Below are 14,111 nucleotides of genomic sequence, written 5' to 3' on the forward strand. Positions count from 1 at the left end.
AAATTGACCATCACTCCAACACACAAGATGGCAGCCCCCATGTGGCCAAAGATGGCAGCTCCCTTGTGGACACAAGATTGTCAGCAGGGGAGGGCAGTTGTGGGCAGTCAGGCCAGCAGTGGAGAGCAGTTGGGAGGGATCAGGCCTGCAAGGGAGGGCAGTTGGGGGTAACCAGGCCTGCAGGGGAGGGCAGTTATGGGCAACCGGACCTGTAGGAGAAAGCAGTTGTGAGTGACTAGCCTGCAGGTGAGGCAGTTGGGGGAAACCAGGTCTTGGGGGGAGGGCAGTTGGGAGCAGCCAGGCCAGCAGGGGAGGACACTTAGGAGTGACCAGGCCAGAAGGGGAGGGCTGTTGCAGGGGGACTAGGCTTGTAGGGGAGGGCAGTTAGGTGCTACTAGGCTGGCAAGGTAGGGCAGTTAAGGGTGAATGGGCCAGCAGAGTAGGGAGTTGGGAATGACCATGCCTGCAGAGGAGGACAGTTAGGGGCAATCAGGCAGACAGGTAGGTGAGCAGTCCTGGTTTGTGAGAGAGAGCCCAGACTAGAGAGAGTGCAGGCTGGGCTGAGGGACACACACACACACACACACACACACCCTTCCTCCCCTCCCAAACTTTTGTGCATGAATTTCATGCACCGGGCCTCTAGTAGTAAATAATCATGCACTTAGGACAAAGAAATTACTCTTCGCTACATGAGTTTTTAATCTTAACCTGGTTAATGTAATTTAGGGTTTTAGGCAAGAGTTCTGATCATACTCAAATTGCAAGGTATCTAATGACACTGATAATAAACATCATCATTTTTTTTTTCCCCAGCACAATAACTTTTGCTGGGGAATGAGACTGGAGAAGCAATTTGAGCTGAATTTCAAGCAAGTGTTTGCTGTCCAGGAAACAGAACAAGAACATACAACAAAATTAAATTAGAAGACAAAATTAGAAGTTCAACAAAAAAAAGAAGAAACTATGTCACATACAATGGAGCCCCCACAAGACTATCAGCAAATTACTCAACAGACATTTTGTAGATCAAGAGAGAGTGGATGATATATTGTTATGTAAAATTAGTACTCAGCAAAGCTGTCCTATAGAATTAAAGGAGAAATAAACCCATCAAAGAGAACTTGAGAAAGTTCATGACCACTAGCACTGTTTTATAAGAAGTGCTAAAGCAGTGGTTCTCAACCTTTCTAATGACATGACCCTTTAATACATATCCTCATGTTGTGGTGACCCCCAACCATAAAATTATTTTCGTTGCTACTTCCTAACTGTAACTTTGCTACTGTTATGAATTTTAATGTAAATATCTGTGTTTTCTGATGATCTTAGGTGGCCTCTGTGAAAGGGTCCTTCGACTCCCAAAGGGGTCATGACCCACAAGTTGAAAACCACTGTGCTAAAGGATGTTTGTCAAGTTAAAATAAAAGGAAAATAATTAACACTGTAAAAACATGACCCGAACTCTCAACTATACACAGTTGGGTGCCCTTTCTTCCTTTGTTAAAGTGCTGGGAATTTAGAGCAGGTAGGAGGCAGGGGGAAGGCTGTGCCCCAAATCCCTTGGAAAGAGAAATGGCTGCCTAAACATGTCCTTGAAACAAACTACCAGATTAAAAACAAAATAAAACAAAAAACAAAAAAAACAAAAACACACACACAAAAAAAAACATAACTCAACGTCCTTCTTTAGCAAAGAAAAATATACTCCTAAGCTTTTGGCAACAATTTTTATGTCTCATATGTATAAAGGGTTTCTAAGTATTAACTCCAACTGGAATTGTAGAATAAACCATGTCTTTTCTAAGCATATTACTTGTTCTATTATTTTGTTTATGAATCAAGCCCACTCTAAGTAGGTGTGTGTGTGCTCTTGTGATCACAGTGTACAAAATGTACCCAGCCCGGCTTGTGTATCTCCTAGCAGGTGTGCCTCTGGTGCACAGCACAGAGGCATGTCTCCTCCTGGGTGGGCAGGGGCTCAGAGGCACAGAACCACTGCCATCTAAGAAGCCAGAAGCAGGCTGGGCTTGGGAGTGGGCTGGGTTGGTCTGCACCTAGTGGGGATGGAGAGTTCTGTTTCTGATCTGCTGAGTGAGCTCCTACCCAACCCATTGCTTGAAGAGAACAAAAACTGGGCAAATCTGGAAGTAGAGTGAACCTCACAAGCAGCTAGCAGGTGTTTTCTGCTTAGTATTGTCTGACCCTGAGAGCATATATATCCCAGATACCACAGGCTTGGGTGGGTGTCTCAAACTTTGGTAGAAAGTTATCTTTTTCTTTTTTTTTTTCTTTCTTTTTTTTCTGGTCAGCAGAGTCAGGGAAGAAGGCAGGGCAACCATGCTCACTGGGAATGAAGGGGGAAATCCCAGAAGGTCCAAAGTCACCAAGAGGAGCCTCCAATTCTGTGTATAAACTCTCCACAAGGACCCTGACATTTCTAAAACAATTGCCAGTCAGAATATGTGACAGATGGGGATCAAAATACCACCTTTCTTCCTGATAAAAGCTGGATCAGGGGACATGGTTTAGATGGGTCCCTAAAAAAGAATTCCTAAGACTGAACTCCAGAACAGGGCTTAGCCTCATGGTCTCAGCCTGCTCTAATCAGCCCACATATAGACCATATCCCCAGCCCACTGTTCCTTGCATTGGCACTCAGAGGAGCATAGACCCCTGGCCTCTCCAGCAGGATCAGCTCAGGGAGACCCGCCAAGAAGCAGACTCAACTTTACAGGACTCCCAGCCTCAGAGTCTCCCCGGAAGAAGGGAGGGCAGGGGGGCCAGGAGTCCTGCTGACTGATGGGCCACCTCCCATAAAGGGACATTAGTGTGGGGCCTGAGTGCTCCCACTTGGGTCCCAGGTGCCCCTCCTCTCCATTTCTGCATCCGCAGAGTAGCCAGGTCTTCATCCTCTGGGCCAGTGGGTACTGTTGCTGCTGCCAATACTCAGCGTGGTGGTGGCCTAGTCAGCTTATTGCTCAGGGACAAGGAGAGAGAGGAGACACTAGGTAAGGCTGGTGTCATTGGTGTCAAATTTTGTCTGATCCCGAAGCATCATGGAGGTCAGGAGCAGAAGACAGCTGTGCTCAGCACAGGCTCAGCTTACTACAATAGTTCTTCTACCCCCCAAATGAGAGAGGCGCAGGGCAGGGAGAAAGAGATCCCCCATGTGTGCAGAACTTGGGACACACTGAGATCCTGGGCTCTTGTTGAAAAGAAAAAAAAATGTTCTCATCAGTGTATGGAATCTTTTCAGATTCGATATTTGCTTCGTTGGGAGAAACAAATACAATAGAAGTACATGGAGAGAGGGTAGAACCTTCCCCTGTATCTTAAATGAAATAGGACAAGAACCCTTATTTACAGCCAGATGAAGTCAGGCTCAGGAAAACAAATGTGGAAATCCTCGCTCTAGAGAATGTTGCTTCTCCAGTCCTGTTTCTGAACATTGAGACCTAAAGCGTCAGGTCTCTGTACCCTCTTAGAAAGTTGCAGCAGCTGAGGACAGAAGTATTCACAGGCTTTTTTCATGTTTTTGACAAGCCAGGGGACTCCTGAGGGTTGGTCCTGCTCCTCCCCTGGGGTCCTGCTCTCCTGGTATCCAGGTCCCTCCTATCCCTCCTTGTCCTCCACTCCTATTACCACATGTCCTGATGGCTGAGAGAACAATCCTCCCCTCTCCCCCATCCCCTACCCCCAACTCCTGTCCCCCTGCAGCAGGCCTGGGGCTGCAGGAGGATGGAGACAGTATCTGAAAACACTCAGAAAGTTGCTTTCACTTCTCATTTCCCCATTTGGGTGGAGCCCTCCCCGGGGAAGTTCACTCACTTCCTGCTCAGGGTTTGGCAGCCCCAGTGGGCCCAGGCTGGGGAGACTGGAAGGATCAGAGGTCCAGGCAGACCCCAAGGCAGGATGATGGCCAGTGGGGGCAGGGACCTCAGCACCAGGTAAATCTGTCTCCCTTTAACTTTCTGTCTGTGCTGCTGCTTTAATGCTGCTTGTCTAAACCTAGACCTCATCCTGCTTTACAAATGTAATGAAGTGGAGGAATTGGATCTCTAAACTGCAGAGGGACAGCTGCTTGTGTGAGTGCAGCTGCCCAACCCACAGGACTCTTGTCTTACAGCTAGCTTCTGCTCAGCTGTGTGTCATTTGGACTCAGCTGTTGTTTCTGATGCTTTGAGGCAGTGATTTGTTATTTTCTTATGATGTCTGAATTCGTTCATTTTCCTCAGGCCCTCTCTCCTTTCACCTAGGTCTTTTCAAAGAGGGTACGTTAAAAAGTATAAAATTTTGGGTGCCTTGGTCCCCTAGCTGACCTGGGGAGGGGCCAGCCTGGGCTTATTCTGGAATCTGTTTAGAGGTGTGAGTTCTTTCCCCAGGGATCTTGAGTGAAGGGAGTAAAAGGAAGAGGAAGGACCAAGATGTGGAAGACTAGTGCTGTGCTGGCTGAGTATTTATATCTGTATTTTCAGTTTCATTCATTATACATCTGATAAGAAAAAGACTATATAAACCCTGTCTTTTTTTATAGTAATGGGTCAGTAAATAATATTACTTAGTATGTTTAATTGCATGTCTTTTTAATACAAAAGAAATGCTTTACATAATCTTAATCATAAAGTTTCAAATGGCATGGATGTATATAGAGAGAAAAATCCTAATTTCACCACTCACCCCACTGCAGCTTCCAATCCTGGTCCTTTTGAATGTTATGTAGAGAGAGACATAGTATTTTATGTCTCTCTCTGCATTTACACATATAACTTATTTTCCCAGGGAAAACATTTGTGTCTTATATTTTAATGATAATTTTACGTTGTATATACATACCATTCTACATTGTATATACCATTCTGAAAAATTAATATTACAATTATTAGAGGACTTTTCATGTTAATAAACATATGGATCCACCTCACTTTTAACAGTTGCCTATTACTCCATGGAACTGATATTTAAATCATTTATGTTCTTTCCCATTGTTCACTGTTACCAAAAACTGCAATAAATAACAATTATATATTTCTGTTTTTGCATATGTACAAGTGTTTATCCTATGTCAAAAACCAAAAGGTGAAATTGTTTAGACAAAGGGTACTAATATTTAATTGTTTATATATCCTATCAAATTTCCTTCCTAGTGGTTGAACCACTATATTCTCCTACCACTAGCTGATGAGCCATCTCTCCACACCCAGACGTCACAGAGGTGCTAGATAAAGGGATGCATCCTATTCATTTGCATTCTCAGAATACATGGGCAGTTGAATGTGGTTTTGTATCTCTTGACCATTGAAATTTCCTGGTCTGTCATTGCTGGTTTATTTTTGGCCAATGTAATCAGTTGAGGTGATTGTCCTATCTGTAATGATATGGGAGAGTTTGCTATGTAGTTTGAACTTTATAAATATACTTCCTTGTCTTTTAACTGTCTTTTGGTGACTTCTATCTTATTAAACCTTTGAAATTTAGAGTAAAAAAAATTATTATAGTACTAATTTTATAAGATAGATGCACCCTTGTTATTACAAATAAAAGTGATGAAAAAAGTTACTGGTGATTTCTGACTTTAACCATAGTTCTCTGGTTCTTAAGGTGGCAGATTCAATTCTACCTTTACTTCAAGGAAACTCTATTCTCTACTATCTTCAAACACACACACACACACACACACACACACACACACTCACACACAAACATATATTAAATTTTGGGGCAAAACTTTTCTTCCATTGGTGCAACTTTAACCTTCACACCTTTATTTGTCTCTAATAAATCATTGCTTTAGGATTTCACTTTCTTTTCATAAGAGTTATCTCAAACCTTTCTTCTATGACAATTATTTAATTTTAAATAGTTCTTGTGGTTTCTTGTTATTACTACATTTTTTAAAATGTTGATTGTGTTAGTTTCTTCATCCCCCAGCCAGAGTCCACTACCTGTATCAAGTCCAGTTAGTCAGCCTCAAGCTGTGTCCAGAATTGATACAGCTTCCTTGGGGCAAAGTGATTCACAGCTTTCAACAACACTCTGTGTTCTCTAGACCTTATCATAATTGCCATTGCCATTTCTGAATAGTGAGGCTTCAGGTAATTCTACCCTGCTTTTCAGTGACTCTTGACATGATTTCTTTAGCTTCTTGGCCTGAAAACTTGACTGCATATCCTAAGGCGGGAACTGACTATGTTGGGGTGCTTCACTCCAGCCCTGCATGACCATCACAAGCTTATCTGTCTTCCTTGCTCTCAGCAGAAGTCCTTGTCCTAGACCAAGCCCAGATTCTCATTCTTTGCTTTGTAACTGGTTTTTTTTTCCCCCTTTTAAAAAAACTTTTTTTAATTGATTTTAGAGAGAAAAGGGAGAGGGAGCGAGAGATGGAAACATCAATGATTAGAGAGAATCATTGATTAGCTGTGTACTGAACAATCGGGGATTGAGCTGCAACCCAGGCATATGCCCTGACCAGAAATCAAACCATGACTTACTGGTTCATACGTTGATGCTTAATTACTGCACCACAAAATTAAGCTAAGTTTAATTTTAATGGTGTCTTTTGAAGTACAAAAGATCAAATATTTTTTATTCTAATTTATCAAGCTTTTGGTTTTATAGCTATCTTTTTGTCTAACCCAAAGTCACAAAGATTTTATTATGTATATATATTTATCAAATAGACATATAATATATATTTTGGTCAGTAATATTATATAATATATATATAATATATATATGTGTGTGTTTAATATATATATATATATATATATATATATATATATATATATAAATTCTCACCCAAGGATATTTTCCCATTGATTTTTAGAGAGAGTGGGAAAGGGAAAATGGAAAGAAATATTGATGTGAGAGAAGAACATGGATTGGTTGCCTCTTGCACTTGCCTGACCAGGACCCAGACCGGAGTGGAGCCCGCAACCAAGGTACATGCCCTGGAGCCAAGCCAACTAGGGCAAGGACACTTTTTAAAAAATATGTAGGAGAGCTCTAGCAGGTTTGGTTTAGTGGATAAAGTGTCAGCCAGTAGCCTGAAGGGTCCCAGGTTAGATTCTGATCAAGGTCATGTACCTCAGTTGCAGGCTTGATCCTGTCCCTGGTCGGGGCACGTGCAAGAGGCAATTAATCTATATGTCTCTCTCACATGGATGTTTTTCTCTGTCTCTCCCCTCTCCCCCAGTCCACTCTCTAAATATCAATGGGAAAATGTCCTTGGGTGAGAATTAACAAAAAAATAAAATAAAATAAGAAATGAAAAGAGTTATTGTTTTCACTTTTGTATAGGCCAGCTACAGCAATTTATCTTCACAACAGCAATGAATGCCTACTACTTCTCTGAATCTTCCCCCTTGCTGCATTGTCCTTATGAAATCATTTTTGCCAATCTAATGGATGATAAGGGTTTCCTCATTGACTTTTTAAAATATATTTTATTGATTTTTTACAGAGATGAAGGGAGAGGGATAGAGAGTTAGAAATATCTATGAGAGAGAAACATTGATCATCTGCCTCCTGCGCACACACACCCCCAACACACACACACACTGGGGATGTGCCTGCAACCAAGGTACATGCCCTTGACCAGAATCAAATCTGGGACCCTTCAGTCCACAGGCCAAAGTTCTATCCTCCGAGAAAACTGGTTTCGGCTTCCTCATTGGTGTTATAATTTGTATGTATTCATGTATTTGTTGGACATTTTAATTTCCTTTTCTCTAGGTGACTGTTCAGGTCCATTTTCTTTAGGGTTATATGTCATATTTTGTAAACAGACTGGACTCTTTATATATCAGATATATTAAGCCTTAGACATGTGTGCTGAAAATATTTTTCTACATTCTTTTAATCTTAATGATTTTTAATATTTAGACCTATTAAGTCTTAATCTACTCTTGTGATACTTTTATTTGCTTGACTTAGATATTTGTTCTGTCATATAAATTAATGAATTACTATAGCCAGTTTTAATGTGATTATAAATGTCAGAAGGATTGACATTTTTAAATTGCTATGTTTTCCTAATTGGGAGGTACCTTCTACATTTCCATTTATTTAGATCTTGTTTTATTTCCTTCAATAAGACATTATAGTTTCTTTCATATAGGTTCATAACTTTTAGAGGTTTATAAGTATACTGGTGCATGAAATTCATGCACATTATAAGAAAATTAATTAGAGGAAATATTTTTAATATATAATTTATTGATTTTTTACAGAGAGGAAGGTAGAGGGATAGAAAGCTAGAAACATTGATGAGAGAGAAACATTGATCAGCTGCCTCCCGCACACCCCACACTGGAGATAAGCCCGCAACCAAGGTACATGCCCTCTACCAGAATCAAAACTGGGACCTTTCAGTCCACAGGCTGATGCTCTATTCACTGAGCCAAATCGGTTTCGGCAGAGGAAATATTTTAATATTGCTATTTGTCCTTTCTCTATAATAGAAATGTCAGAGATGAAAGAAAATTAGTAAAATGCATATGAAAATCTCCTTCCTGTCAGAGTCTGGGGCACACTGTGGGACCCAGAGTCAAGTCCCCACCTGATTGAAATCATGCCAGATTGAGACCCAGCCAGCCCCACCCTGGTCAAGCCCCACTGGGCAGGGGTGAAGCCTCAGGTCCCTGTCAAGCCCCACCAGGTGGGAGGTGTGGCCTCAAGTAACCCTCTCCGGCCAGGCACCATGCAGCCTCAGGTCCCTGCTGATTGGTCATTAAGGTGTCACAGTGTGATGACCATTGGCATATTAGCTTTTTATTATGAGGATGTATATGTATAATATTTACTATTGTGTTTGAAGCATTATTTCTTTTCAATGTATGCCGTGCATATAATATCTGTTAGTTTTATGTACCTGATTTGTTTTTTTATTCAGGCTCCTCAGCAAATTCCTTTTCTAGTACTTAGGGAATTTAGGTAGGTCTCTATAATTTCTTTATATATAAACATCTATATACACCAAGTGGCCAGATTATTATGATCTTTGAATGTATAATTATCTGGCCACTCAGTGTATATTTTATATAATAAAAGGCAAATATGCAAATTGTCCCCTCAGCCAGGAGTTTGACCAGTGGGCAGATAATAATCTGGCCACTCAGTATATATAAAAAGGCAGTGACCATGATGACTGAAACGACCATTCGATCAGTCACCATTCTGTGCTAGAATAGATGCATAGACACAGGTAAAGTCTATGAGTGAACTAAGAATGAACAAGAGAAATGCTTGCCTTCATAGAGCTTGAACTGTAAGGTTAAGTCAGGGATGAAAATTCAAAATTTCCACCAGCACAGACCTATGGTGCTGCTTCTCATAGCAGCTAGATATATACCCGGTAGCAGACTGGGCCATGACTGAAGGGCTGGTCCATTCTGGGTTTCCCAGAGTATCAAATGGCTGCCTAGGAGGTGGAGCTTTTGACGCTGACTGGCATAGAAACTGACCAATCAGAACCTAATCTGGGTGAGCTGTATAGGCAGAACCTAAGGTGGGGGCTGAGGGAGGGTTTTAAGGGCAACAGCTATTTGGTGAAAGGTGTAAGGAAGTGGTTCAATTTTTTAATAACCGGTTTGGCAGTATAGTGCATATGACTGGCTATCAGTTCAGATATAGGGATTATGTATTTTTGTCTGCCAAGAGCATCTCCTCCTGATGAAAAAGCCCTCCCCCCGCTTTAAGCAATCTTATTCTATATAAACCATCTATACTAATAAAAGGGTAATATGCTAATTAGACCTGGATGACCAGACATCTTCTGAACATCCAACTTCCTTCCAGATAAAGCCTTGGTGGTGGGGGCAAAGGCAGAGGTAGTTAGGGGCAATCAAGTCAGCAGGAGAGTGCAGTTGGGGGTGAGATCAGGCCAGCAGGGAGTTAGGGGCAACTAAAATGTTTTCATAAAACATTGCAGATATGTTTGGGACAAAATAACTTTACAATGGCTTTGATCATGACAGGCTTGCATTTTTCAATACTATTTTGTCTTTCTAATCCACCATGCTTCATTTTATTATAATTTTGTCCATTGCTTCCATTCCATTTATTCTAATCTTTATTCAGAATCACTTATTTTAATTATGTTGGTTCTTCACAACCTATCTATCCTTCATATATATATAATGTTACAATATATCAAAACCTTGATGGCCATTTTATCATGGTATTCCTTCTCTCTAGGATGTCTGCAGAAGATGAGAACACAGAAAACAAACGTATCAAAGACATTGCACTCGGATACTTCAAAAGATATAAAGTGGATATTTCAGGTGCAATACATAAAACATTTCCTTTCCTTGACCATCTCCGTGACTGCGATTTCATAACCGAAGAAATGTATAAAGTAAGTGAGGTTTATTATGTTACAATCTGATAAAAACAACCCCAAACTAAGTTATACTTTGATATCCTGGAATTAAACATCAGAGCACAACTGGGCAACTGAGGAGTCACCTATGAGTGGAAACCTTCCCAAGTACTGCTATTAAGTGTTCCTATAAGGTCAAAATGAGAAGAGAAGCAGGCACTACTGGAGATAATCCTGATTCTAATTGAAGGGATGGTCTCCATGGTGCCCCCTTGGGGCTGGGTGAATAGCACTGGATATAGGCTGGATCTGAAGTGGATGTACAATGCTTTCTAGAAATTATATATTGATATACAGTGTAATATAAACTAGAAGTTAAACATAATTTTACTTAATGGGTGAATAAGTTAAATGACTTCATTTAATGAAATAATAATTGACACAACATTTCATTTCAGTGAACATCATTTTAAATACTAAGACCCGATAACATTAAAATCCACAGAGAATTAATGTCTTGTTAGGACAAATTTGAAAGTAGATGCTTGTTATTCTTTCAAAACAGCTTTCAGTTTCCTTTCTGTTTTTTCCCCCCTTTCTCTTGGTATTTCTGGAGTCTTAGAATTTAGATTAATTTTAGTGAAAGATGTAAGTGCAGATATAGAAATGCACGGCTTCACTTTCCCTGTGCATAGGCTTTCTTTATGGCAAAGTTCACAGGAGCTTCCAGGCCAACTCAGTCCTGGGGAAGGGACAAGGGCTGTCCAGTCAATAGAACAGCAGCTCATCACCCACTAAGTCTATTCCTAAGACATTTAGCCAGTCTCTGAAAGGACTACATATTACTTCACTTGAAACCATTTTTGTTCTTCCCAAGGACTCCTTATTCCATCTCATGTAAATGAGGGTGAGGAGCTCAGATTCACAAGTGGGTGCTTTGTAGGAGGAAGGATTTAGTTATTCCATTTAGTAGCCACACAAATTTAGAGAAATTCTAAAACTGTATGTGAGAAGATTCCTATGTTGGGAAATCACTATGCATTAACAATAAAATCACTTTCTAGGGCTCTTCTGTAACTTGGAACCCTGTATTTATGTTTTCTCCACTCACTGTTTTTAAGAAATCTCTAGAATCTTTAATAAAACGGTCTACTATACATGAAGTCATATATGATGTTCTCAGTGAACTGGAGAAGAACTTTGACATGTCTCTTTTTGGAGCACTGTTCAGCAAGATCATCATGAAGAATTACCCCGATTTATTTCGCATTTACAAATTATTCTGCAAAGGTAATTAGGTTTATTACTTACATTTTGATGTCCAGGGCCAATTTATTCCCATGGGTATGATTTGAGTGTTGACCATGTGCCACACAAGGTGCTAGGTAGTGTGGATGTAGCAGTTAAGAAAACAGACATATCATGCATCTCTCAATGCTTATCATTTAATGTCTAGAGTGCAGACACCCACCTGCAAGTATGTTTTACTAGGTATTTAGAATCAGTAACAAGACTACCAGGGACAAAGGGATTTACAATACTTAGAGGGATAGGTGACAGGAAACACAGTATCCCAAAAGGGCGGCATCAGTTGTTCCTCTTCTATAGGACCATTTACAAGGTTCCACACAGCAGTCAACTAAGTTGACTACAACCTGCCTCAAGTAACAGCTTAGATATGGGTGCAAGATCTGCCCTGATTTAGCCACACAATGCCCAGGAGAGTCACTATCTCATGAAACAACATTGTAGTCATAATTTTCAGAGATTTCTCAATAGATAGTTGAGATACATGAGTCGCTATGTTGAAGGAAGACAAAAAAATGGATTATAGTTCACAGGTACTCCCTCTCAGGCCACATACAGTTTACCTACCTACAGTCACTGGTCATCTTTAACTCTGAGCTTAGTGTTGGTCTACTAACTCAGAAGAAAGGCCACCATCATCAGGTAGAATGAGCAAGAAAATTAACTCAAGTTCAAATTTGCTCTTAAAGAAGTAGAAATGTTTTTATTAACTCACTAGGGGCCTGGTGCACAAATTCGTGCACAGGTAGGGTCCCTCGTTTTGGCTGGTGATAAGGGCCAAATGGAGCAAACTGGCAGGATGGAGGGACTGTGGGAGGTTGGCTGGCCATGGGAGGCTGGCTGTGGGAGGGCACTGACCACCACAGGAAGCTCCTGAGTTGAATGTCTGCCCCTGATGGTCAGTGCACATCATAGCTACTCGCCAATCATCTGGTCCTAATGGTCGCTTAGGATTTTATATATAGATTCTCCACAGGAGGTGTGATCAACAATAAAATAATCAAAAAATCAATTGCTCAGCCAGAGATAGTTTTTTATGCTATACAATACTACTGGTTTGATTCTCTCCTTTTTCCCTGAGAAGCATGATTTCATTTTTTTTATTGGTTCTTAGTAAAGAAGTGTCCTCCAATAATTTTTGTATGACTTGCCCAGAAATTTTTTTTTAGTCTATATACTTTTGCTCTCAAAAAGATTTCCATGCAATGCTGAAGAATTGAAAAGAAAAATTATATGAACTGAGGAATGCAATGATACATGATACAGACCCTTTAGGTTCTGCATATCTGCACAACAGGGACAAATTAGAAGCAGATTGTGGGAGTTTATTCACACGGGATAAGAATAAAAAAGGATTTTGGAAAGTCTGGCTTCAAAAATTAAGGAATTTGATGTTATTTACCACACAGTAAAGAGATAGTACAGGTTTAAAAGGTTTATAAGTACAGCTTTATTGCCCTGTACCTGTGCCATCAACCCTGAGGCATGTTTGCTAACTGCTTCCCTCCATCTTTTCCCTGGGTACCCTCCAGAGAGCTGCACCAAGACTATTGGTATATTACTTTCCTCCATATGTTTGCTGGACTACTTATATACAGGGGCCATGGGCTGGTGCTATATATCTATGTTCTCCATTTTTTGGCAGCTTTCTATAATAAGATCCCTGGTCCAGGCCTCTTGGGACATCCTCCTGTGCCACAAAATTCGGCCCCTACTTGCAGCTTCAAAGAGTGTCCTTCCTTTGTCCTGGGATCTCAGTCTGTCTAGTTGCTCCCATGTCCTCTAGCTTGTCTCTTTGGGAAGCAGTCATCCTCCCTGGCTTAACACTTTCTCTTTTCCAGACACATTTTTAAAGATTTGAAATTTTATCCTCTTTTATACAAATAAACCTCTATAGGATCTTTGTTTTCCTCCCAAGGAAATGCCTCTGCTTTTCTTTATGGTTGGAATAGTTCAGTGAACACATTTCAAAATAATTAGTATTATACATTATTTATTTTGATATATGCTTTCCCGGCCAGCTGAATTATTTTTTACATGAGTAACAAGTTCGCGATGCTGCCACAGCTCCTTTATCCTGACATTCAAGTGGTTCCTTTCCCTGTGGGAGGCATAAGAGCTCCTTGGTTGGTTTTGCTCTTTCTGTCTCCAGAATGAAGAGAGAACATTACCAATAGGACTGGAACCCACTGAGCACTGAGTGATCCAAGGAATGAAAATTCCTAAACGTAATTTCAGACGGTTCTCACTCCATGAAGATCTCTAATTGTCTTCTTTTGCCCTCTCTTCAGTAATACCAGACATAGAATTCCTCCTAGAAAGTGATGGAGAAGAAAATGTGGAGAGGCCTAATGAACAACTAAGCCTGGAACAAGGTGATTGCAAACAAATAAAAACTGATTCTCCTATGCTTAGAGAAGAGGAGAATGGGAAATGGCCCTGAGTCCTGAGTGGAGTTTGGGAATCAGGGAAGACCTGT

General features: G+C 40.7%; 2 protein-coding genes across 2 annotated transcripts in view; both read left to right on the plus strand.

Annotated features, from left to right (window-relative positions):
- Window positions 1–14,111, plus strand: part of LOC118709344 — a 197,066-nt gene that overhangs the window by 61,185 nt on the left and 121,770 nt on the right. The window lies entirely within an intron of this gene.
- The window catches only part of SP100 (SP100 nuclear antigen), a 209,050-nt gene continuing 198,733 nt past the window's right edge, over window positions 3,795–14,111 (plus strand). The window contains exon 1 of the mRNA XM_036421342.2: window positions 3,795–3,950. Coding sequence (XP_036277235.1) covers window positions 3,916–3,950 — 35 coding nt within the window. The 5' untranslated portion in view covers window positions 3,795–3,915. The remainder of the gene's footprint in view (window positions 3,951–14,111) is intronic.

This window comes from Pipistrellus kuhlii, unplaced genomic scaffold (genome assembly GCF_014108245.1).
Source record: "Pipistrellus kuhlii isolate mPipKuh1 unplaced genomic scaffold, mPipKuh1.p scaffold_m20_p_7, whole genome shotgun sequence".
Classification (NCBI taxonomy): Eukaryota; Metazoa; Chordata; class Mammalia; order Chiroptera; family Vespertilionidae; genus Pipistrellus; species Pipistrellus kuhlii.